This window comes from Coloeus monedula (assembly GCF_965178545.1).
Source record: "Coloeus monedula genome assembly, chromosome: 1".
In the NCBI taxonomy this organism is placed as follows: Eukaryota; Metazoa; Chordata; class Aves; order Passeriformes; family Corvidae; genus Coloeus; species Coloeus monedula.
In genome coordinates, this window is record NC_138781.1 from 130,086,650 (window position 1) to 130,113,459 (window position 26,810).

A 26,810-nucleotide genomic window follows, 5' to 3' on the forward strand; every position below is an offset into this window, starting at 1 on the left:
GCAAAACAGGCTTAACTTTAAAGTTACAAAGTGAATTTATTGCTAACAGAGTCAGAGGAGGATAATGAGAAGTCAAACAAGCCCTTAAAACACCTTTTTTCCCCCAGCCCTTCTCCCTCCTTCCCACCGACAGCACAGGGAGACAGGGCATAGGGGTTTGGTCAGTCCATTACTGGGATTTCCTTCCCCTGTTTCAGCAGTGTTCTCCTGTGAGACTGTGGGGTCCCTCCCACGGGAGACAGTTCTCCGCAAACCTCTCCAACACGGGTCTGCTCTCATGGGTCCGACTGCACCTGCTGCAGCGTGAGCCCCTCCCACGGGCACACAGCTCTCCCAAAACTGCTGTGCCGTGGGTCTCTCTTTCCAAAGCATGCAGTCCTCCAAGGACAGGCTGCTCCAGCCTGGAAGCAAGGGCCCTCTCCCTCTGCTGGGTCTTCCACTGGATCACAGCCTCCTCCAGGCATCCACCTGCTCTGGCAGGGGCACCTCCCCATGGGCTGTGTGTGGATCTCTGCACCTGCTGTGGATCCCCATGGGCTGCAGGGGCACAGCTGCTTCACCATGGTCTGCACCACGGCCTGCAGAGGAACCTCAGCTCTGGGGCTTGGAGCACCTCCTCTGCCTCCTTCTCCACTGACCTTAGTTCACCATGTTGTTTTCCCTCACATGTTCTCACCTCCTCCTCTTCTCTGACTAGAAGCAAAAACTGTGTGACTTTGATTTTCTTCTTAAATATGTCATCACGGAGGCATTACCAACCTCTCTCATTGGCCCAGTTTTGGCCAGCAGCATGTCCATCTGTCAGAGCCAGCAGAGATTGGCTATGCTAGACATGGTGGAAGTTTCCAGGAGCTTCTCACAGGAGCCATCTCTGTGGCCCCCCTGCTACCAAAACCCAGGCCGTGCAAAACCAATACATATTGTTAAATATTAATACCAGTAAAGACTATTTTTGGTACTCTGGTTTTGTATAGTGAGACTGCAATGCATTATTGATGCCGTTGTACCTAAAAGGAGATAATTCTCACGCCTTCACAAACTGAATTTAGATGTTTAATTTTCACTGAAAATCAGTGAGAAATAGAAGAGCTCAATTACTGTTTGTACCTCTGGAAAACCCCTCAAGCTTACAACACATTTTCTTCTTTTTTCATACAAGTATGGGAAATGTCAGCATTCACAGAGATACCAAGGTGCAGTCTTACAAATTCTGGGCTTTTTCGTACATTCTGAAAAGCCTTTCTACACACTTTATGGACACACCAGCTACAGAAGTACCCTACTGTCTCTCTGAATGTGCGTCTCTATAGATACAATGTTATCAGCTCAGTTTTATCCCAAATTCATATCTTTATATTTCTCATTGTAAGATCCAGCAGCCTTGTCCTGAAACTATAAGTAGTTTTACATTTCATTTTTTAGTAACAGATTTGATGTTTTGTTTTACATTTAATCTGCATCATCATCATCCTATGACAATATAGGATTAATCGGGCAACCTGATATTATATTTTTCCTATCAAGACTGTAAATAGGCTATAACCTTGGCAAAGAAGTATCTATTAATAATTCTTAAAAGGAAATCATCCTCATTCTTCAAACACATGCAATAATTCCCAGTTTGAAAAGCATCACCAGAGGTCATCAATGTTTTAAAATCTTCTCAGCCTCAAACTTCAAATTCTCCCATTTTTCTACTTTAAGGCAAGTATTGCACTCAATCCCTTCAGTGTGCAAAACCAGATTTGCTCTGCAGTTTTCATTTGCCTTTCCTTCAGCTGCAGGCCACTACGTGCAGCGAGTGGCTGCAAAAGCTACTTTTATTGACAGGTATCTCCCCCCTCTCCCCATCTCCACATCCTTTCTTTTAAAGTCTACAATGGTGAAGTTGGATGGGAAAATGCTCGGCTGCTTTGTTTCAGGTCTGAGCAGTATCTTGCTTTCCCACAACAGGTAGGCAGAGACAGAGTGTGTTGCTGAATGCAGGAGACTTCGCCAGAGACTCAAACCACCAGTTATTGCTGCTGTCTCAGGCACTGTATATTTCTATTGACCATGGCTCTTTGCCAAGCTCTAATTAAGACACTTCAGTGTGTCAGGGAGTTAACCCTCCACTGCACATACCTTCTCCAGAAGCACCAAGGTATAAGCATCTTCTTCCTAAAAATCCCTGAGCAGCTTTCCTGTTACCTGTGCTGTGCAGTCTCCAAGCCCTTAACATTTTTACCTCACCAATTCCATAAATGAAGATGAATTAATGAGGTAGTTGGCACTATAACTTTTAGCAGCATTTCTAAAAGTGAATATGCATTCCTCCCACACTAATTTGGTGTGTATTGCCATGTATATTTTCCTTCAAAGAAAAATACCTTAATTTGTCAAAGAGCAGAAATTCCTTTAAAAAAAATAAAGCAAGAATAGGCTGTTACAAATTCTTAACTCTCCAAAGAGTTTTTTATTTTATTTTTGAAGGTTGCAGAGCAGCCTTCAAATGTTCTTAATAAGGAAAATGAGGAAATCTGAAGAATCCAGAGCTGCATTTTTATTTTACAAGAGATGAAACATAAGCACAACATTTGCTGATCTATCAATACTATCTATTGGTCTTACACAAAGAACAACTGCCACTGGACTGAATGAGGGGAAGCTGTGACAATAGTCAGAGGGGGTAAAAGGAAACCCATGCTGAGGCTGTTTGCATCTATATTTTATTGTTTGAAAACCCTGTTTAAGCACTGCATCCTGTCTGTACATGGAAATCTTCCCTAATGAAAAGCAGTATGTCAAGTGTGACTGAGAGAAAAACTAAGTTAATTTCATTCTAGTAACTAGAGGGAAAAATCATCTGAACTTGAATATGAGAAATGTCCACCTGCAATAAAACCAACAGGAAAAAGCAAACTGTGTCAACTTTAGTGAGTTACAAAACCAGAAAAAGTAGTTGACTAGCCAGCTGCCCTCATACTGCAGAGTATAAAAGGCATTCGCAATGGAGCCTTTGATTACTTTGCAGAAATAAATCTTGAATTTTACAAAGTATAAACGAGGTAATTTGTAAACTAATCCCACTTCTTTGCTCTTACTGTGCATTAGCCCCAGTGGCAGGAAAACCAGAGCTGTCTTCCAAAGCCATTACTGATCTGATCTCAGTTATGCACAAGTTTTCCCTTTTTGAAATTATTTGCTTCAGACAGCATGTTAACAACTAAAATATCTGATCCTCCCTATAGCTGTGTTTCTCTAAAGCAACACTGAGTTCTTCATTTCAACACATCCAGAACCCTACATATGTTACATGAACATGTTCATAATGTTGTCTCATTATTAGACGATGCTGCACATCACCTACTGGCCTTAGGAACTGAGCTGGTTTTAATTTAGTAAGAATAATTTCAAATGTTTCGTGCTATTTCAGTTTTCTGCTGAGATAAGTGCACTTTTTAAAAAACTGAAGAAAATTTTTGTAAGGAAAATGGCTAACATTCAGCTGGATAGAGTTTACAGAACCATAAAGCCTTTCCCACAGGCTGTATGAAGATAAATCCTGGAAGGAGCAGTGGTGGCAGGAAAGCCTTCATCTATAGGTACTGTACATTCCTATGCTTCTCTGCCATATTTTCTGTATAGCTGTAATCCACAGATGTCATGTATCAGAAAAGGGCTGTCCCACTTGCTGCTATTGGAACATTATTTCCCGAACTCAAAGGGTACGCCCTCAAATACAGTTTTAGAAAGGTCATTTCAGTTTCCATAGAGTTCTTTTGAACTCACAGGGGCAATGCATGCCAAGCATGCTGGATTTTTTTACACATTGGTTATGATATCCTGGGGCCTTTGTTGAAACAAGCCAACTAATTTCTCATAGAAACTTTTTTTCTTTTTGGCTCACACTTCATTCTCCTTCTAAGAAAGGTACATGAACTAAGGCCATTTAGATTATGCCTACAGATGCACCATATGTAAACTGCATAAATATGCATCATATTCAGGGCTGACTTTACAAGTACAACAACTTCAGAAAGAACCTCAGAGCCCACACTGAAGTTATTTTCCACCAAGTGAGGGCCAGGATCTTGAGTACACATATTGCATGTGCAGGTAATCAGTCTTCAGTGCATACCCAAGAAGTCTGTATTTCCGCTCTCTTATTTTGTCTAGAACTATAAGAGTTTTGTCTATAATGCCTTGTTTGCTGAAGCATGAGGCTAAACTATGTATACTATGCAAGACTTCCCCTGATTACATTGATGTTACTACCTTATTGCTCCAAACTACTGAGCCCGTAATAATTCCTACATCTAAGTTTTCAACTTTTCTACATTATGCAGCACCACCTTCCAAACATACAAGAATGCTGAAGTGGTTAATGCCTATTTCAGTAAGTTAGGTGACTTATCTAAAGACAAGTCAACTCTGCCTCTTTGAAAAGTGTATTCTTATAACTCCTTTTGAATTACATAGAGACATTCAGAATTACACCTGAGACATCACAGGATGCACATGACATCAAAACCAGAGTACCCAAATTAAAAGTTTAATCAAGTTTTACTTATTAGGTAACACAGGGAAAAAACCAATTTAACCAGGAAGCTTCTTGATCTCTGCTAAGAATTCTCATTTCAAATTCATCCTGACTTTTCATATTTGAAGTGGAACGGGTTTTCTCAGTTATAGAATTAAAGTGTATTATAGAATTAAAGTATTTTAAGGAGTGTAAGACATTTACAGACCTTTACAGGATAAACCTTCAATCTTGTTTGTCTCCTCTACAGATAATATAGCTGAGGAGAACACTCTTTCAGACAATTGAGTTCTTTAGATTTACACCATTCCTTGGTGTTCCTTTTACACTAAAAAATATCAGTGGATACTGAAAAGGAAATACTCTACTTTGAACACTTATTTTTTTAAGCAGAGAAATGGACAAGGGGTTTAGAAGACAGAGCTACATAAGAGAAAAACAACAAATTCCTAAGACTATTTAGTATTTTTATGAACTTAATACATCTACTGAGGAATGCACAAATAGAATTTTATATATATTTGGAAAAAAATGTGTTGACGCAGAGGCAGCAAAGAGACTGTACATAGTCCTGGTATAGCCTAGAAATGTTGCTAAGAAAATTTATTCTTTCCTACAGCAGTAAGTATTGAAGAGTCACAGAATCAAACAACTGTGAAGATGCAATTTAACTGTCATTTGCTGGTAGATGGACTTGGTCTTTCCCTACTAGTCTCTGCCTGAAAAACATGGTAATGCCAACACATTTCTAGATACACTTGAAATATTTTTGGTTTGCACATTTTAACCTTGCTTTTTCCATAAGAAAGTCAGTCCATTCCCTAGAGGCCTGTAAGGAGTAGAAAAAGGTAGAAATCAAGTAAAAGTCAATCCACAAAAAAAAAAAAAAGAAAAAGAAAAAGCTGATTACATAACAGATGCCTATCCAAGGTAATTTTAGAGATCAACAATACAAACAGGTTCCCTTGAATCTGAGCAGACCATCTTTTTTGCCTCCCTGCTCCATGAGTGAAGAACCAGCTCTCTGCTCTGTAACAGAGGACGTAGCTTTAAAGGAGAACATTTCACTCTTTTGGCAATTACAGTCCTCCCAAAATGTTACAAGATCATATATTGGAAGATTACATCCATATATCTGTACCTATATACTTTTATTGTAACATGTAGTACCTACTCTCCCTGTTACATGACAGTCCACATAGCAACAGCGCTTCAGAATAATTGACTCCTAAGGAGCAGCACTGGGATGCAAATGCAAGGAGAAGCAGATAACCATTCATTCCTGCAAGTGATCCCTTAAAGGAGGGATTTATCAGCTGGCTGCACTCCTCTCCTCCCCTGCACCCAGGGCGGCCCAGCACTGACTGTGCTCCCAGCTTTGATGTGCCATGGAAGTCACCCAGGAGCCTGTAACCCTCTCTCCTAATTTCTATAGTGGTTATTTATCCCACAACTGAAAGTTGCACAGGACAGAAAAGCAGGCTGTTTTAATAATTCTGTATGTTATGTAGACATCTCTTCCCTCTCAGTGGAAAGGGAGAGAGCAGAGGGGGATGAGAAAGAGCATGTGTCAGACTAATTTACATGCAAATACTATGCCCTCAGTTCCAAAGTACATTAAAAGAAGAAACAGTTTCCTAAAATAATTTATGGCCAGGAATGTTTTATCACCCTTGTACACTTACCACTAAATTTTGAAATGCTGGCTTATTGATAATGAAGGTTTGTTATCTGGAAATCCTGGCAACTCTTCCTATGGGGACCAGAACCACTGTAAGTTGCTTGCTTTACCAAAAAAAAAAAAAAGTGGCCGTTTACAGAACTGTTCCGCACAACAGGATGACAGAAGTATTTTGCCACTTCTCCTGATCTAAAACCCTTAAATAATAACAGGTTCTAGAGCCCAGCCAAGCCTGCAGCTATGGGAAAAATCTGATGCATAAGGCAGCAGAGATACCCAAGCAACTGCACTCAGACTTATTTCTGCCTGCTTGGATAAAGTATCCACCTTGTTGACCTGTCAGTCTTGCTAATCCACCTTCTATTTTCAGTTAATATCATTAAAGTTCAGCGCTTGAGAGTCTGGAGGGAGAGGCGAGCACCCCATCCCCTTTTTCCACGGGGCGGTAACCAGATGTCAATGGCTGCAGCTGTGACTACATAATTACCTGTTTGCATGAACGCGGACCGCAGTTTAGATTTAATAGGTCAGACGACAATGCAGCAAAACGCATTTAGCCCACGATTACCCCTTTTCAAACATTCTCTCGCTCGCAACTTCGACCCTGGGAACATTGCGGGCACAGACTCGGGTCAATAAGAAACATTGGCCGGCACAATGGGGGTGGCCTCAAACAGCGCTGTTGACAGACACCGGCACAAAGGCGGTGAATAGAGTCCCCCTCAGTTCTCACACAGAGCGAAGAATGAGTCAGTGTACTGCCGCTTTAGTGCTCTGTTTGTACAGTGTATACAGCTTTTGTCCCCCGCCACTGTTCCACGCTCAATGGGGGCTAAAGAGCCGAGGAAGTGAAGGCGGAAGAATGGCTCCGCGCTCACCCCGGCAGCCAGCGGTGGCTCGCCCTGCGCTGGATGGCTGCAGCAGGAAGCCGGGAGATGCCGGTCACGCGGCTCCCGCCCCACCGCTGCCAGCGCTCACCGCGCTCCTGACCTCGGGAGCGGCCTGCGTGAGATGGCGCTGCTCTGCAGACAGCCTGGCACTTTGAGCGAACGTATTGATCTCCTTCAAAAACACAGTAACGTGCCCTCCCGCCCCTCCCTCCCACCATCACCCAATTCAAGGCTGCCACTTCGACCAAGACCTAAAACTGAGCATGGGATTTGGAATTACAGAAGCCCTATGTCCCTTCAAAAGGTAAATCAAAGACAGTAACAACGGAGTTGTAATTTTAAATCCCCACCGCAAAGGCTTAGCGGAACTGAGAAGAATAACAAGACACCACAGCTGTACGTCTGTATTTCACAAACATTTAGCTTGTGCAAATAATGGGTATGGGAAAATTTAACACATCCATGATATTGCACATGCACCTCTATTATTAGCTATCTATCAGCAGAAAAAAAAAAAAAATCACTTCATGTAGATTATTGCTACTCTTCAAATAATGATTTTTGTCAACTTTCCCTTTATGGAAATGGCACTTCTGTTATTTACATTACCATCCTTGGGAGCATGTTTAAGACACCAAAGTAGCCCTCTAGCACAACATCAGAAGTGTTACCTTCTTCTGCTTGCTATTACAGAATCATCAAATGGCCTGGGTTGGAAGAGACCTTAAAGATTACCTAGTTCCAAACTCCCTGCAGTGAGCAGGGACACCATTCACTATACAATATGCAAAATATGCAGACTTTTTTCTAAGGACTGAAATTTTTGCTTGCAGAGTATTACGATTTTTCAATGGTTAGCATGAAGCTAGTAAGAGAACTAGCAATTGCTCTTTAACTCACGCAGACCATACTACAGATAAAGTCATACATAATGAAGTCAAAGAGAAAGAAATGTTTAGTATGTCTTAAGACTGTGAATTAGTGAAAAAAAAAAAAAAAAAGGAGGAGAAGAAAATTGTATTCTAAAATAAACAAATCCCCGGATTTCCATGAATGGAACACAAATAATATTGTTCATTTTATCACTAATAGCAAAGATAGTAACAGCATGCTCTCTACCGTTCTTTCAATTTTAGTTTTTAAGCTAAAAATACTAGAATGTTACTATGTTAAGCAGCTACAGAAGAAAGCTCCAGAATACTAAAAAAATGATGTGTTTAATGCCAGAAAAAATAATTGAACCCACAAATTGAATGTTTCCTTATGTGTGAGCTAGTCAGAAAGATTTTGGAAGTCTTAAAGTTATGATTTCTATTCTTGGCAAACAAGTTGAGAGCAAGTAACCTTAAAAACTTGTGAACACTTCATCCTCAGATACTTTATTTTAAAACAGCACAAGAATTTCTAGTACTTGTATCTACATAGAGCCTTATTTAAATAAGGCAGACCTGCCTGCTCTGCACACTAGATAACAAGACATATGACTGCACATGAGTATACTGGCACTGACTATGTAAAAGTACAGATGCCAAAGTATGCCTGCAATCTTATCAAGGATCTGATCAATGATGTTCCTGAACAGTTTTTAATTCACTTTAAAGGAGGAAAATCCTCACCTTTCAACTAATATTAGGGTTATTAAATACCTTGCCACAGGAATATTCATAGATCTAAAGGCTGATTAACAAAGCTAGAAGAAGAACTAACATCTAGCATGATTATTTTTTCTTATGTGAATGGAAAATTCTCAGAGAAAGACCTTTCAAATTTGATCTATGGTGCGAAGAAAATGGAGGCAAACTCTACCAATTCTAAATGGGAAGGGATGAGGAGCAGACCAAGAGCTTATGGGTCAGGACAGCAGGGACGAGTGACATTACAGTGGTGGCCTACTCAAGGTCACCTGACCAGGAAGACCAAGAAGATGCAACGTTCACAATCCCTGACCCTCAAGGGGGGACTTCAACCACCCCAATACCTGTTGGAGAGAGAGCACAGCAGGGGATAAGTAATCCAGGAGGCTCCTGCAATGCATTGATGGTAATGTCTGTCTTCAGTGATAGGGGAGCCAAGGAGGAGCAGTCACAGAATCATAGAATGGGTTGGGTTGGAAGCAACCTTAAAGATCAACTAGTTCCAACCCCCCACCGTAGGCAGGGACACCTTCAACTAGACCAGGCTGCTCAGAGGCCCATCCAATCTGGCCTTGAATGCTTCCAGGCATGGAGCATCCACAGCTTTCCAGGGCAACCTCAGTTGTGCCTCACCACCTCAGTGCATCACCACCCTCACAATACAGAATTTTTTCCTTATATCTAATCTAAATCTACTCTCTTTCAATTTGAACATATTCCCCGTTGTCCTGTCACTACATGCTCTTGAAAATAGTCTTGCCCCATCTTTCTTGTAAGTTCCCTTCAAGTACTGGAAGGCTGCATTTAGGTCGCCCTGAAACCTTCTCTTTTCCAGGCTGAACAATCCCAATCATTCCCAAGGTGCTGTGACAGTCCTTGTTATCACCAGCAAGGAGGGGCTTGCAGGAAATGTGAAGCTCAAGGACAGCCAGAGCTGCAGTGACCATGAAACAGTGGAGTTCAAGATCCTTAGGGCAGTGGGAAGGGCACACAGCAAGCTCACTACCCTGGACTTCAGGAGAGCAGACTTTGGCCTGTTCAGAGATCTGCTTGGAAAGGACCATGGGATAAAGCCCTAAGAAGGACCATGGAGAAGTGAAGCCCAAGAAAGCTGGTTAATACTCAAGGATCACTCCGATGAATTTAGGCAAAAACACCAGAAGGCCTAAGTGGATGACCAAGGAGCTCCTGGACAAACTCAAACACAAAAAGGAAGCTTAGAGATGGTGAAAGCAGTGGGACTGAGTGCACCATCAGCAAGTTTTCCAATGACACCATGCTGAGCAGTGCAGTTGACACATTGGGGGGAAGGGATGCCATCCAGGGGGACCTCGACAGGCTTAAGAGATAAGCCCATGTGAACATCACAAACGCCAACAAGGACAAGTGCAAAGTCCTGCACATGGGTCAGGGAAATTCCAAGCACAAGTACAGGCTGGGCAGAAAAGGGATTGAGAGCAGCCCTGAGGAGGGAGTATTGGTTGACAAGACACTCAACATGATCCAGCAATGTGCACTTGCAGCCCAGAAAGCCAACTGTGCTCTGGGCTGCATTAAAAACAGTGTGACCAGGAGGTCAAGGGAGCTGATTCTGCCCTCCTACTCTGTCCTCCTGAGACCCCCACGTGGAGTACTGCATGCAGCTCTTGAGCCCAAAACACAAGAAGGACGTGGACCTGTTGGACTGAGACCAGAGGAAGGTCATGGAAATAATCACAGGATGGTGAGATACTGGACCAGGTTGCCCAGAAAAGCTGTGCATGCCCCATCCCTGGAGGTATGCCCCATCTCTTCAAGGCCCAGCTGGATGGGGCTCTGAGCAACCTGGTCTAGGGAAAAGATGTCCCTGCCCATGGTGGGTGCATTGAAACTACATGACCTTTAATGATCCTTCCAACACAAACCATTCTATGATTCTACAATAAATCACCTCAAACCTCCTTTCTTCATTTTATTTGTTTAAGCTTAAATCACTGCTGAGCAAGTTAGCCTATAAATCTACTCTTGCCATACATTATTCCTTCCCACTCGCTTACTATAGTTTAATTTTAGCTAAGTGCAGCACTGATGTATACTCCAGGCCCAAGCTTAGCATTCTCTTAATACGTCTTGCAGAAGCAGGCAAGTATTTCAGAAACCTCCACATTACAGCAATGCGTGATTCAAGTCAAAGTCCCAGTGGAGGATATTGTATTTGCTGCCACGCATCACTGCTGCTTTGCATCCCCTCCCAGGCTGGCAGCAGCAGCAGCTCTGCCTCCTGCCAAGCAGAGGATCACAGCTTGTTTACTGAGCTGTGTCTGGAGGAAGCGGAGTGCATTTCAGTCTCATCTCCAACAGCCCTGTCAAGCCAGCTGCCAAGAACAGTCTTGAAAGGCTTCAGGGGGAACAAAATCTAGTACTTAGGTGGTAATATACTGGTCTGGCACCAGGGACCCAAAGATGAGCAAGGTGATGCAGGCACTACTCTGAAACATAATCTGAAAGATTAAAACACTTTTAGATGACTTCAAATGAATAAAGTCACTGGAAAAGACATAACTGAACTCCCCAAGTGGAAGGACAGATTAGTAATCAACTTATAATTACCACTGAGATTAGGATCTCTATGTGAATACTTGAAGTTAATGAGTACAAATTGCAGATAAATTACCCTCGTATGCTACCTACATTTCTTTATGATGTATGGAAAAGACCTGAAAGCTCTGACAGGGATTTCATGTTGTAGATCATAATTTTAAAAAACTTTTAGTATTTAAAATAACACTCATTACTTCCAGAAGATTTCAGACAGGTTAAACATGCATGTTGAGCACTTCCATAAAGAAATGCTTTACACAGTTTTATAGGAATTATGAAAATCATTCAGTACTACCTCACTGCCTTTGCAAGGCCTGCTAACTACTCTGAAAATAAAGAACAAGAGGTTTCAGAGGACATGTACGCAATCCTTCATTTCTTCTAATAAGATCATTAATCAAAGAAAAATTGCTTAAGCCTTTTTCCTCTTACCCTACTAATGAAAAGTTACAAAACACTAATAAATTATGGGCATTTTTTGTTGTACCCAATGGTTATTTCTCTGCCTTTAGAGTCATATCTCAATTTCTCGGTTAAGTGGGTACATGCTCTCACAGTGTGACCACATTATGTTCCCTTTTCCATGAGATTAGAGCCTGCCAAGTCTCAAAGCAGATTATTCAAAATACAGCTTCAGTATTTTTCAGAACAATCCCTTCAGTATTTAAAGAATTGGGGGGCTGTTGTTATTTCTCACCCAAGCTGGGTGGCTGGATTTTAAGTTTTTTAGGCAAAAAAAAAATTTTTGTAAAGTGCTAAGACAGGAAAATAGAAAATTTGCCTTTCTTGACAGCTATCACAGAAGGAAAAAGACCTTTGGTTTTGTATTAAAAAATGCTCCATGATTGGTTCTCATCATACTTCACATTTCAGTGTCCATAAATCATGGCTACGTTCAGCAAGTTCACAAAGCAAAAGACATCTGCATCCCTGCTTGGCTGCTATCGTGCCTAAAATGCTGACAGAGCCATGGCAGCAGTGACCACACACAGACTCCAAAATCTATTAAGGCAAGTTTTAACAGCTACTGAATACTCTTAGAACACTTTCCCAACCCCCCCTTTTCCTTTTAAAATATATGGGTCTTTACTTACACTGCAGTTCTTCCAGCACAACAGCAATACCTGCCTAGAATTTTAAATTCTTTCTTGAACATTCTATCTATCTATCTTTATGAAAAATCAGGCAAGCAAATACAACAGCAGGGACAGTGTTACCAGATGCTCCTTACTCAGTAAGGGCATATACATACAACCTAAGTGTTGCTTTAGTACTATTGCCTCTGCTTCTTGCTGCAAAACATTGGATACAAAAATTATACTCATTTGCTATTTCTGTCCTAGCTCCACACAAGTGCACCTGAAAAGAGAGGCAGCAAGAACTGTCAGTTTTGTTAGCATATTAGTGAGCAGAATAGGAGAATAAATTAGTCTTAAATAACACACATGTTATTTAAGATTTAAATGTTTATTTATGTTATTTATTTTTGCCTTTAAGCACCACACATTTTTTAATTCAGAATGGCTGTGCTGCCTAGTAGCAGCAAAGCAGCTGAATACCCTACACAGTTTGGCCACACTCAGTCTTAAAAGCCTTACCTTGCTTTGTAGGAATTTACCTGGTTTTGTGCCCTGGTTGGATAATGGCATCTAAATAGGCTGACAAGGAGTTACAGAAAGCATCAGGGGAAGAAAAGCATCTGTCGGGGGTTTGGTGGGTAGGAGTAACAGAATTAATTTTATCAGTCTTTTGGGCCTATTCCAAGCTGCAGCCAACACCCCCTCTTCCCCCTCGACCAGTGACTTCAAATAAAAACGTGTGACTAAATAAATCATCAATGGCCAGAGACAGCTTTTAAGTATCTCCAAGAACAGACTCCACAACCTCCCTGGGTAACCTGTGCCAGTGCTCAGTCACCCTCACAGTAAAAAGCTCTTTCCTGATGTTCAGAAGGAACTTCCTGTGTGTTAGTGTTCCACTGCCCCTGTCCTGTCACTGCCCCTGTCACTGCGCACTGTTGATAAGAGCCTGGCTCTGTACCCTTTGCCCCCTCACTTGAAGAATTTCTACACATTGATGAAATCCCTCTGAGCCTTCTCTTCTCCAGGCTGAACAGTCCTAGCTCTCTGAGCCTTTCCTCATTAAAGAGATGCTCCAGTCCCTTCAGCATCTTAGGGACCCTTCCCTGCACTGTCTCTTGAACTGCTGTGTCCAGCCCAAAACTGGGCACAGCACTCCAGGTCTGGCCTCACCAGGGCTGAGCGGAGAAGGACTGCATCCTGCCACCTCCTTGCCTAATGCAGCTCAAGACACCATCCAGTTTCTTTGCCATAAAGGCTCACTTCTGCCTCATGTTCAACTTGGGAGTGCACCAGGACCCCACAGGCCTTTTCTGGCAAGCTGCTTTGCATCCCAGTGGCCCCAGTATGTACTGGTTCCTGGACTTGTGCCTTCCCAAGGGAAGGACTTTGCACTTCTCTTGCTGAATTTGATGAGGATCCCATCACACCATTTTTCCTGCCTGCTGAGGTCACTCTGGATGGCAGCACAACCACTCTGTGTAACAACTCCTCCAAGTTTCGCACTCAGTGGCAAACTTGTTCGAGGTACTTTCTTGTCCCATGACTGAGGTCATGAATGAAGATGTTAAACAGGACTGGATCCATTATTGACCACTGGGGCACATGGCTAGTTATTGGCCTCCAGCCTGAGTAATCTTCATATTATACAGCAGACTGAGAGGAATTATCAGTGAAATAATTCTGTAAATCTCCAGCTTCACTAATATCAACAATTTTATCATCATTCTGATACTTAGTGTCTTGGTTCTTGTAGTTACAGTTACACAAGAAGATCAATTGCCATTAAAAAAAGAAGTTGGTTTAATTAAAAATTCCTAATCTGCCAAAAAAAAAAAAAAAAAAAAAATTATGTGAACCCAAAAACTAAGTAATGCAGAAAGACCTAAACCAAAAATTAGAACAACTTTAAAATAATTATTTGTGGGAGGCCTGACTCATACCTTCTAAGAGCTCGAGGTTGATATATATTATCTGCAGTGTTTCCCTAGCTGTATTAATTCCCTTCTCAGACTCACTTACAGAAACTATTCCAGAGGGGTGAATAATTACCACTCCATGGTTATATCATAGCATTAATTTTCCTGAGTAAGATCTATGTTATATGAAGACCCATAATTCACATTTGGTCCCAAACATCATTAATTCAGTTTCTCAACGTAGAAACTAAATAGCTTCTGTCTTTGGGCAAGTCTGCACCTCTCAGAGGATTGCCATGCAGAGCCCACGAGCTAGTTTAGGCCAAACCTGTCTCCCAAAATGAAATCAAAGGCCACATCAGCACAGCTCTGCAGCTCAAGTCATTATGCTGAGAAGAGGGTTTAGCGCACAGTTACACCCAATCTAATAAAAGCAGTTATACTGCTACAATAACCTGGACTGTTTTTTCATCTAACCCTTACCTCTGTTACAGGTACAGGTCAAACCGACCGGACTTTAAGCCAGAAACATCTGCAACGTGCTCTGTGGTTTAGTCAAGTACAGTTCCCTGTACTCCTGAAAAGTACCACATGCTTGTGTAACTGGCATGAACCTACCTCATCCACTTCACCAAGAATCACTGATGAGTGAAACATGTTGGGGAACGCTTTAAGAGTTTTCAATAAAATCCATAATCTTCTGCATCTGGACTGGCTGAGATTCTGTGAGTTTTGTCTAGCTGTTGAGGAAATTAATTACACTTTGCTAGAGGTATTTCAGTGAAACTGTGTGCTAACAGCAAGGCTTTCTCAAAGGTGGGGGGGAAAATTCCTAATATGCTGCACACAGAGATTCAAGTCATTTATTCTCATCAATCTCAGAACAAAATACTAGAAACAATTTTAATTCTTCTGCCAAGTCATGAGTTTATAATTCTAGTTTCTGCAGTTCTTGACAGCTAGCACCTGGATTAAGAGAAAAGAGAGAGTTAACCTACTCATCTCCTACAGACAACACTCAAGCGTTCCAATGCAGAAATAAGTTTCCCAAGCCTTTTTTTTCCTATCGTGTATGTGTGCACGTCCACATATGAGAAAAAGTGTGGCTTAAAGAGTATTTACAGACTCTGACATTGCCAAAAAAGCTCCAGGCCACCTATGGTCTGCTTTGTTCTCCCAAGACGTTTTACACACCATATTCCATCTCTCATTTATCACGATGCCCTGGGAAAATAGAACTGGCAAAACTTTTTTTATCAGTAAATGCTACTAGTTTGTGAAGGTTTTTTCTTCCAAAGGTCATCAGATCTCATAACTCACTGCTACTTTAAACTAATGACAGAAGCAAAAACTAAGAAGAAAAATTGAGTAGCAGGCTCATGTGCACTGCTGCGGCCGTATTCCTAGGTCTGTGTTGTATTTTCTGTACCAAGTGCTGCCCAGGGTGCCTCATTAATATGGATTAGCTGTACTTTGAAAACCAACACCTGTCTCATGGTATCATTACATTAACTAAACTCTAAAGTACCTATCTGGGATGAAAAACTAATAGTGTAGTCCAAAAAAAATGTTTACAGACTTTGGGCTCCAGGAACTTTGGAAGCACTGTCTTGTGTATTACAGAACTGCACAAAGCCAACACCTCCATTTGTGGTTGAAAATAACCACTGAAGAATGATATATAGTGGGTGGCAAAAACAGTCACAATTGTAAAGTAACCAAGCAAATAATAAGCTGTGTCCATAGGGGATAAAAATGCTGTAATTTCCAAAATGCATGCTGCTATAAATAAGTTAGAGGCTATTTGCTGCAGCACACAGACCAAGTTTGCAATCACACAGCTATTCTCCGTGCCTGTTAAAAAAAGCAAGCTGAAATTGTTCGACAGCAGACAGAGTGGCACCACGTGCATTGTTTGGGCTCGGAGCGATGGTGAATTGCGCTATATGGAAGCTTTGTAGAAAAGGCTGCTCCTGCCACCTCCTTGAATTTAGTCCTCTTCAGTATAAATAATAAGGCTTCCTTTTTAAGTTGCAGTGTTGGTATGTGGGAACGGGACAACATCATCAGTCCTGCTTACCATTTCTCCCTGGTATTTGGGCATAGCTGGAGACCAAAGGCTGACCAGAGTGCCAAAACCCAAGTTTGCTGATGACTAGTGAAAACCACCTTGGTCCATGGAGAATTTCAACAGGACATTCTCATAATTTTAATCACAGAATGAGACTGGTTTTCACAATGTGGAGACCAGCTGTCTGGTTATGTTTTCCATAAAAGATACAAACTGGAAGATACTCAGGAAAGTGCATCCGCACACTTCATTTTATACTTCAGCAAATTTGAGCAGGTCATAAGTATTTAACAATTCAAAAATTAAAATACAGTCTAAGTTCGTCTTTCAAAATGCAGAGGAATTTTGCCCTACAATAAGAAGATGCTTATCTGATAGGTAGGACAACTTGGAAGAAGGAGCAGAAAAGTACAGACTGCTTTGATTTCAGATAGCCATTAGTGTTACAAATATCAGGAACATGGCACTGATAGACATAAACCATTTGACATTATAGGCATAAAGGAAATCTCTGTCATATAGACCTAGAAATTCTCCCAAGCTGCTTACTTATGTCACTACTTTTTATTTTTGATAGGCAAGAAATACTTTCCAAACAAATGAAAAACCTAAATAACCAAAAAAAAAATCTTGGCTGATGACAAAAGAATAAAGATAACCTTGTGGGAAAGACCAGGTAAGTGGTCATGTTGACTAAATAAGATTATATTACCAGGTATTTTAGTAAGTTTTCTAATTTCTGCTTTAATTATGCATAAATGAGCAAAAATTTTTTGGAAAACTTTCCAAAAATGTTAGTAGAAAAAACATATCATATACTGCTGCAATACAGCCACCTCTAAAACACGGTAACTGCTTAAAAACACACAACAGGACTGCAAATTCTAACAGTTCAGTAGTAAAATATTGGTAAAAAGCTGAGCAATAATATGCAAGCTGAAACAGACTTAGTAACATGTATAATGCAGAATAGATATAACAATATAAAACTGTAACTAGAAATGTAACTACATTATATTTCTATTGGAAATAATATATTAACAATCAGTATTGAAAAACAGAATAGAGTGAGCCTGGATGGGGTATAAATAGTTACCAATGGAGCACATGAACGAGGCAATGGCAGCAGATGACAGAAGGAGGGAAGATAACACATTTTCTGCAAGAGACAGGACAAAATTTTCACAGTAGCTGTGAAGGAGTGGAGCCTGGAGCCATGTAGGCATGCCTAGGTTGTTATTCTACACTACCTCACGTCACTGCCAGGAGGTGGAGGTAAAGGATTCTTGCTTCCAGGAAGAAGGGCATGGCTTCAGTCGAGAAAAATCATAGCAGGAGGGGAAAACCCTGTCATCGGAGTCCTCAGTAGCATCTTTGCATGTAAATCACCCTCTTTTGTACATTTTTGGTATTAATAGTGTTGCTGTTACTGTTGGCTTTCTTATCTCATTGCTGTTTCCAGTAAATTGTTCTTATCTCAACCCTTAACTTTCACCTTTTTCTCAACTCTATCCGTGGAGCAGGAAGTGGCAAGGGAGGAAGGCAGGGGGAGCAAGCAAGTGGCATCTGGTTGGTTTGGGAGAGTCTTGGGGCAAGGGGGCACTAAATTGGGGAGTGCTGTTCCTAAACCATGACAGAGTGCTTACACATTTTCTCAATCTTCTTATAGGAGTTTTTTTACAGTGTGCATACTAGACAAACCTGTAAGAAAAAGACTGATCTGTTGGGAATGAAAACTGTAAGAGAAGGGAAGCAGGGAAAGGAAGTAACCACTGATTTAATGCCAATAAGCAAACAGCAACAATTTGAACACATAAATACAGTGAGAAAATTCTGTCAACTGTGTCCATTCCCCTCGCTTTCCAAAATTGGGAGTTAAAAAAATGTTCCTCAGTGGACCTGCTTTTCTAAGCAAGACAACATCACAGAAACCAAGAGCAGTTTTACACACCAATCCAGCATCCTGTGCGTTTTATCACTAACTTCAACATGCATAAATAATTTTCAAAAAATCACTAAGTTTCTATAGGTTGCCAGTCTCTTCCACATGACCTGTTTTTTCTGCATCTGCATAAATTTGAAAACAGTACTTGCAAAAGCATCATTTATTGTATCCCTTGTGCTGCTGGTTAGCAATTTCCTTCTTTCCTGTTGAGAATTACATATTACAGATAAGTGCTGTTTTGCTGGCAACGGACAGCAAAAAGGAAGTAGACCACTGTAAAAACAAACATGCACAACTAAACTCAGCATTACTGCAGCAAGACATGTTTTCTTTATATATCACATTAATTGCCCTTTTTTTTTTTTTTTTTTTAGCAGTAATAGTTCCATCAACATTCAAAGCTTGAAAGCTGAAGGATGTGCCAGGCTGGCAGACCAGCACCACTCCAGTCAGCAGCAGTACAGGACAGGGAAGAATACGTACTCTAAGGCGTAAATATTGTTAAACATGAATTTGATAGCTGTGATCCTCCCAGCAAAGAAAGAGCAAAGGCCTTGGGAATGGGAGCTGGATGCTGAATCTCTCAATCAGTACAGTTGTTTGGTCATGATGTATTTTAAAGGAAAGAGTTAGGAAGTTATGATTCCAACATCTCTCTCTAAACCTTTTCATAGTAATATTGCACCATTACATACAAAACAGTCAGGGAAAGGAGGGTTCAGCAAGCAAAGAGTGAAGCAGACACTGACACATCCCCTTGTACAAGGGTCTCTGCTGCACCGAGAGCAGGGTGCTTTGTGTGAGGCAGCTCGTTCTGGTTGAGATGCACTCATTCCAAAAGCATATGCACATGGCATCAAAACAGAATAGGTAACTCCAAACTTACCCTCCAGCTTAACACATGGTGACTGTTTAATACACAAGCTGGAACTAAACCAAACAGTCTTATTGAAATCCTTTCCCAGGAAGAGCACCTCTCTTCATGCACCTCTTTTTCTTTTTTTAGAAAATTGATTTTTTTAATCTTACAAGATCTTTTAAACAGCTTCCCCTATTACTTTTGACTTAAATTTAAGACTGTCTTAATAAAATAAATGTGCTAGAAAACAACCAGCCTTATTCATGTTACCTAATCTAAGAAACCAGATTATTTTAAATTGGATTCCATCCTGGCCTTATCTATAAAATATTTTAAAAATAGAACAAGAAGAGAAGAATTTAAAATGTTTCCCAAATAAAATTCACCCTGGCAGTCATTCAAACAGAGTAAATATTTTGATACAATTTGCAGAAACAGCATTAGGTAATGTTTTATGGTGCTCATTAGGCTGTCAGGTTCTAAATCACAACCAGCATCAAATGATTTCTTCCCTTCTCTATTATTTAAGTTTGGCAAATATGCACTGTATAAAAGGTGTCAAGTAAAATTGCCACAGGATATACTGGAAATCCCTGCACCAGCTGCATACTCAAGCATAAAGGAAGTGTCTTTCTGATCCTACAGCCTGATAATACTGGAGTTGCTGGAGGGTTACAGCAATCTTTGAAAATAAAGCTTCATTACGCTGGCATGGAGAGGTGCAGTTTAATCTTCTTTGGAAGCTGGTCCTGCAATCCTACATTGTAGAAAATTGCTGAAAGCCATTGTGCTTTTGATGGGAATTGGTCATTAACAGTACAGGTGCAGACCATGCAAGAGGCAGTGTTAGCACAACCCCTTCCCATATTTTCTGCTTCTCAGGAATTCTATCTGATAATGACAGAAGCAGGTTTTAACTGCACTTTTTTTGCCATGGATTAAGTTTTTGCTTATTTGGAGATATAGGATACACACTTTCTTCTTTAGGACTTCAATTCCTCTGCGTGTTAAAAGAGAGAAAAAAATATACCACTTTCTTCCCATTGCTGAAAAGGAATCTTACTTTACTACAGACCCTTTATCATTTGCATAAACTTTGGATATTTAACAGAATTGCTGTGCTGTTGGCATAAAATGCAAATTCAATGAAGCATTTAAGTCGAAGGGTATCAAGAAACGCGTTTACTAATTGTAGTATATATTTAATAAGTACAGCATATATTACATGAGATCTTGAAATCATAAGGGTAGTAAATACTTCTGACACAGTAAATAAACCCCAAATAACAAAATTATACTGATATTTATAATCAAATACATCCTTGCCTGACCCCAGTGAGATTTTACCAACAATATGTTTGATCTCCAACTATGCCAATGCATTCTTCCAATCTCAATACCATCAATGCTGACAACAAAATGTATTTTCTGCAATTCTATGAAACAGATTCCCAAAATAAAGGAAAACAATCAAGGAAAACCAAACAAAAATAGCTAGCAGGTTCTTCAAATGTTTATTCAATTCACATTTTCCATTACTGTTCTAAGGTTTCTTTTACTTAAAGTTTGTGGTGTTTTGTTTGGGGTTTTGCTTTGGAGGTTTTGGGTTTTAAAGCTGAAATTTCTTTTAGTAGAACTGAGGGGAAAGAACATATTTATTTAGCTACTTCAAATTTTCCAAGTGAGGGACACTTTTTTTTCCCAGCTGCTTTTTTACCCGAGACAGTCTTTAGGGTGAAATCCTTTCTTATGGCCACATGGTGGTAGCACTACAGGGTCTTTCACTTGGACGTTCCAAGAAATCAGAAGTGTCAGTAATAGGACTGAGCAGTTTAAGAGAACAAGTTTTACAGACAAGAATCTCGTTTCTTGTATTTTACAGACAAGAACCTTTCGTTTCGTTTCAAGTAAACTGTAGCATTTTCAACAAACACAGGACATCATATAAGAAAAAGAAAACTGTATTACAATATCATGAAAATAGTTGAGTTCTGGTAAGCAATAAGCCAAATGACCAAGGAAATATCAAAAACACATGTCCTCAGGAGATACCTCATTACATAAATGGCAAAAGTTTGCTTGCAACTGCAATTTTCTGTAAATTCAGGTAAATTTTAGAAATTCGAATTCAAATGTTCCAATTTCCAATTGGAAAAAGTTGGCACGAATTATTTAAATTATTTGCTTTCGTATTTAATTATTTTTATTTAGAGGATTAGGTCCATATAGCATTTAAACACTTAAGCAGTCTGAGACAAATTCAGGTTTCTGGTCTGAACTGCGGAGAAAATGGATTTGAATCAGTCACCTACCTCTCAAATGAATGCTTTAAGTCAACTAAATATAGAGTAGCAACAGTACCATTTCCACTGCCACAACATCCTCATGCTGTAGATGCTGTCTCTATTATTTTGGGAACTACCATCTTTAGTCCCAAATTTAATTTCATTAAAAATACCCAGGCTATTAAATTCAATCTCTCCACTCCCACTCAAAAGCAGTGAGAAGGAAGTATAAACAAGTTTTATAGGGATCTGCTTGTTTTTATTATTATAAAAGGCAGCCAAAAATATAACTGGCTGAGATCTTCTAATCCCCAGGCTTCTGCTCCCAGTGTTCAGTGGACAACTGACTCTAAAGCACCTGCTCCAGCAAGAGTTTTCCTGGGCCTCATCTTCCCCTGTACCTCTGCAACGTGAACCACAAGGAAAGACATAAGTCATTAAGGGTAAGATGACAGCAGGGAAGGAGGAGACAGATGCCTGCTTGCCTGTGAGCTTTTTAAGGAAGACATCTTTCATTCCTTTCCCCCCAGTTTGTCTTGCCATCCCAGTATGCCAGAGCACCATGACAAAATAAGATAATAACACCACACAAGCAAACAGTGAGTGGAGGGTTCAGCATCCACAAGGTGAGTGAATTGCAGTTAGGGATTTGAAGATAAACACAAAATTGCCCACTCCCCAAACCTGGGAAGAACCATGCAAACAAACATGGGACAAGGTAAAGAGGCTGAACTGGAAGCAAAAAAGGGACATGAGTGAGTGGAGCCTTGCTATGAACCATGCGAGGAGGCAGTTCAGAGCCATGGGCCAAAATTGGAGAGGACACCAAAAGAGACACAGTGGATGTCTGCTATGGGCAGTGTGATCAGAAAGAGGGAGTGGATGAAGATTCATTCAAACAACCAGAAGCCACCTCATGATTGCAGGCCTTGATTGTCACCGGGCACTTCAAATGTCCTGATGTGTGCTCAAGGAGGAACAAATGTGGAGGGCAGTGAGCAGTCAGAGCGAGTACCCTGGTGACATTTTCTTACCAGAGGTACCAGACAAACCAAGTAGGACAGGCTTTCTGCTGGACATGTTACACACAGGCAGACAAGTACTGCTTTGGAATGTGATAGTTGATGTCTGTCTCAGCTGCAGAGACCACCAAGGAGAGCTACATGCTGAAGGAAAGTGAGGAAGGAAAGTGGCAGAAGAGAAATCTGGGCCTCAGGACAGCAGACTTCGGGTTATTCAGGGTAGAGAAGCTGTCCTGTCATGAAAAAGTGCACAGAAGACATCAAAGATCTATAAGGATAAACTCCTCAATGCTTCACAAGGATCTTTCCCAATGTGCAGAACGAGCAGGCCTGGCAGAAGGCTGGTTCAGCTGAACTGGGAGTTTCAGTCTGAACTCTACCACAAAATCAAATGAATGGTCACAGACTGAGACAAATATAGAAACACTCCTCAAGCATGCAAGAATGGGATTGGGAAAGGCAAAGCTTATCTTGATTTAGAATTAGCAAGAGATGCAAACAGCAACAAGGGCTTTATCACTACAGCAGCAGCAATAGACTGAGAAAATCTTTGCCTGCTGCCAAATGGGACGGGCATAAAGGACTCGTTCATCCTGGGACATCAAATACATTTGCTCCGAAAGTCACAGACCTGTCAAAAAAAGAAGCTGAGTATAAAAATGCTCTGATAAAATACCATCAAAGACTTGTACAAAAACGTGTGATTATTTCTGTTAAATCTCTTTTTGTTAAATCAACTATTTCAGAACTGATTATCACAGGAATCATATTTAAAGTTTCAGAAACAGTGATGTTGGAGATTAACAAAGATGCTCCTCCTCTCTTAGGGAAAACAGAGGGAAAAGAGATGGACTAAAATATTCTGATGCTATGAATTCGAAAAGATGATGTTTTGCCTGTGTGTTAAAAAATAAGTGTTAAAGCAACCTGGAGACAAATTAAATAGACAAGAGATCTTTGAATAATACATAATTATACGGTGCTAAAGGCAGTTTAGAAAGCTTATAAATGCTATTTCCACTAGAATTCATTGCTTTCTTATCTTTTAGCTAAATACTGTATTCCCCAGCACAATTGTTCTAGTTCCACCACGGTTGTTTTACTTCAGGACAGAGTGAAACTTGACACCAAAATCTATATCAAATCATCTGCTACAATACGGAATATTTGACCACATTAGCACTGATCATCTGCTATGAAAAGTATTATCACAAATAACATGTAAACTCCCCACTACATCACCTCATGTATATACACTTAGCAGGGATAGCTACTGCCTAAGAAGACTGCTTACACAGGATTGAAGTTCCACATCCACAAAACTCCCAAGTATTTTAATAAACAGTGCTTGACAACTGTTTCCCTTTTCTTCAGTGACTAAACACCCAGTAACTTCCTTTGCTCATCATGTATTGGAATAATATAGATAGCAATAATGTGTAAAGGAATTTGAATTCCAGACAATGATGAGCTATGCAGACCTGTTTATGATCGTACTTTCATGCTGCACAAGAGGTTGACTTCCACAGCTAAACCCCAGAATTCATACAAACTATCGAAGTCCAGTCCAAAAGATGTCCAAGTCCCTTTAGCCAGGCATTTTAGGATGTCATTTACAGATGTCAATCACCTACCATAAGTTTACTACTTACTTGCCATCAACTTCTGGTCTTTTACACACACAGTGAAACTTGCCACCAAAATCTATGTACAGATCATCTTCTACAACATGGAATATTTGACCAATGGCAATTTTATCTTTGGCAGGTCCCATCTGAATTAAAGGAGAGCGTCTCAGCATGGATGCAAAGGATTCAGATCTCTCTGAAGGAACCTACAGATGGATAATAGAAAAGAAAAAAACATTTCACAAAACATGCTGTCTGAAGGAGGATTTAAATTAAAATTTCAACATATAAAAAGGCTTCATTCACTGAATAACAAGTAAAGATTTCACATGTTCATCACATTTTTAGCAAGACTTCTAAGGAGGCATCTGGTACATTTCTCCACCACCAAACATTTTACACATTAAAGGTAAAGCTTTCATTAATTCAGTCAAAGAAAAGCATAAGTGTGCATCTCCTGAAAACATCTGCCAGTTCTACTACTGGTTAGGTAAGTTAATTTAAAAATGCATTCCAAAGGTAGGAGATACTCCCAAAAAGAACACCACTCATCTCTTCATTATCTCCTCAGTGAAAACCAAACCTGAATTAGTACCTTGCAGCTATTCATGCAAGTATTTAATAATGAAAAATACTTAAATCTTTATTTTAAAGAACAAAACCATTTTGCAGAGGCAGCAAGAGTAGAAAGCATGCACAGGATCGAATAATAGAAAAAAAAATTGAACCATCACTTCTCTCATTTTTCACTCTACAAACTCAAAATAACTAAATAAACAAAATGCCAGTTTCTTCTCACAGAACTTTGAGAAATTGTGAGAACATAAATCTTCCTGGTATTCTTCACGGAGTGAAAGATCTCTGTTCTGTAACCTGAGAAAACTTACTATCACAAGCTTACCATCACATGCTAGGTGAAAATACCCAGCTATATTAAAGTGAGACTCAATCTCCCATATGCTGTCCCTGATATCCTAAGTATGACTACTTTTTAAGATTGTCACCTTTGAAATGCAATTAGTAAGAAAAGCCAACATGCTAGGAACAAATGAAAAGGGAAAAGCATTTTGGAAGCAATACATACCCAGAAGTGAATCTAAGGAAATCATTTTATAGATGGCCAAATAGATTTTAAAAATTAGAACCTATTAATTTTCCCTACATTTAGTATAATTATTTGATAATAATTACTTTGTGCAAGATTTCAAACTTTCTGGAACCAGCAGAAGAACTAAACCAAATAATCAAGCAATTAAAGGTTCAGAGCTCTGCTGGCTTCAACAACACCCTTCCCCATCAACTGCTTCAAGTGGATGCTGAAAATCCATCTATATTTGATATGAACAGAGAATAATACCATCATTTTCCACTTGTACTTTTGGAAACTTTTATTCTTGGACAAGTCAAAACAAGAGACAGTTTTGAATTCCAGCTCTGCTGGAAGACACAAACAGCATGGATTGCTCTGAGAGGACAAAGTCTCGGGAATTATAAGTCAGAGATCTGACACCTGGTATATTTGCTGCTTCAGAAACAGGAACTGTTAAATGCAGCATCCCAAGGACAAGGGCTGAAAAACGTGCAACATGTGCATACATGCACACACACCACAAAAAGAAAGCATCTGGCCATGGTAAGCCACAAACAGATCAGTAGGATCTCACACAGGAAAGCTATTATCGTACAGGTTCCAAACCCAGCACTGTTTGAATTTCACAATGCATTCTAAATTCAAATACATGAAAATTAATTACACAGGATGCATTGTAAGTGCGCCAAGAAAAAAAATGAAAAATGCTGGAAACAGTAAGAGGACATATTTAAATGTGATTTATTATATTAATTAAGGGGACAGGAGAAAATTTTAAATCAATGTATAAATCATAAGATTGAAGTAAACATTTCAAAATTAATATCCCCCCAAAATGACTCTCTCTGGGCAGGGGATTACAGATCAATATTCATACTGAAATACCAAAAGCTGTTCCAAGGGAGACTAGGGCACGAAAAAGCACAAAATTCAGAGGTCTTCCACTAAAGGGCAAAGAAAAGAACATGGCAACAACACAAACTCAGGATGACAAGGACTATTATCATATCATCCCAGACTATTTTCAGTCATTTTTCATTGCAAGGTAGACTAATAAAAAAATTGGTCAAAATTAAAAACAAACAAACAAAACAACAATAACCCCACCCCGCCTCCCCAACCCCCAAACAAAAAACCAAACAAAAACACTGACAATGGCAGGATGTTATCATTTGCAGGGTAACAAACATATACTCCACAGCTAAATTCAATCCTTGGATAAAGAGCAGCTTTGTTTTGACACTTCAACAGGAGATGAGGAGGTCCACCTATGGTTTGAACTAATTTAATGCTAGTGGAATCAGACACCACACTAGATGATCCATAACACCAAATGAACTGTCTTTTTTTACATCATGTACATTTACAAATGTACATCATTTGGAAAAAAGCCTGAGCTAGTAGAGAGGATCAAGAGAACTTCTAAGTTTGGTCTGAAGATTTTCCTACACTATCTACACAGATGTCATTAGCAATGACATCTGAACACATTGAGCAACACTGAGATTTTTTTGCTAAGCAATTAATGCATTTCACAGTAAATCGGCAATTATATTCATTAAATGGCATTCACCTCATTCATGTTGCCTTCATACAATGGCAGAC

The 26,810-nt window shown here is 40.0% G+C and overlaps 1 protein-coding gene across 1 annotated transcript in view; it reads right to left on the reverse strand.

Moving 5' to 3' along the window:
- Window positions 1-26,810, reverse strand: part of LOC309571226 (tumor protein D52-like) — a gene marked incomplete at its 5' end in the record, with an annotated part of 126,920 nt that overhangs the window by 41,770 nt on the left and 58,340 nt on the right. The window contains one exon of the mRNA XM_082278534.1: window positions 24,140-24,321. Within this exon, the coding sequence (XP_082134660.1) occupies window positions 24,140-24,321 (182 nt within the window). The remainder of the gene's footprint in view (window positions 1-24,139; window positions 24,322-26,810) is intronic.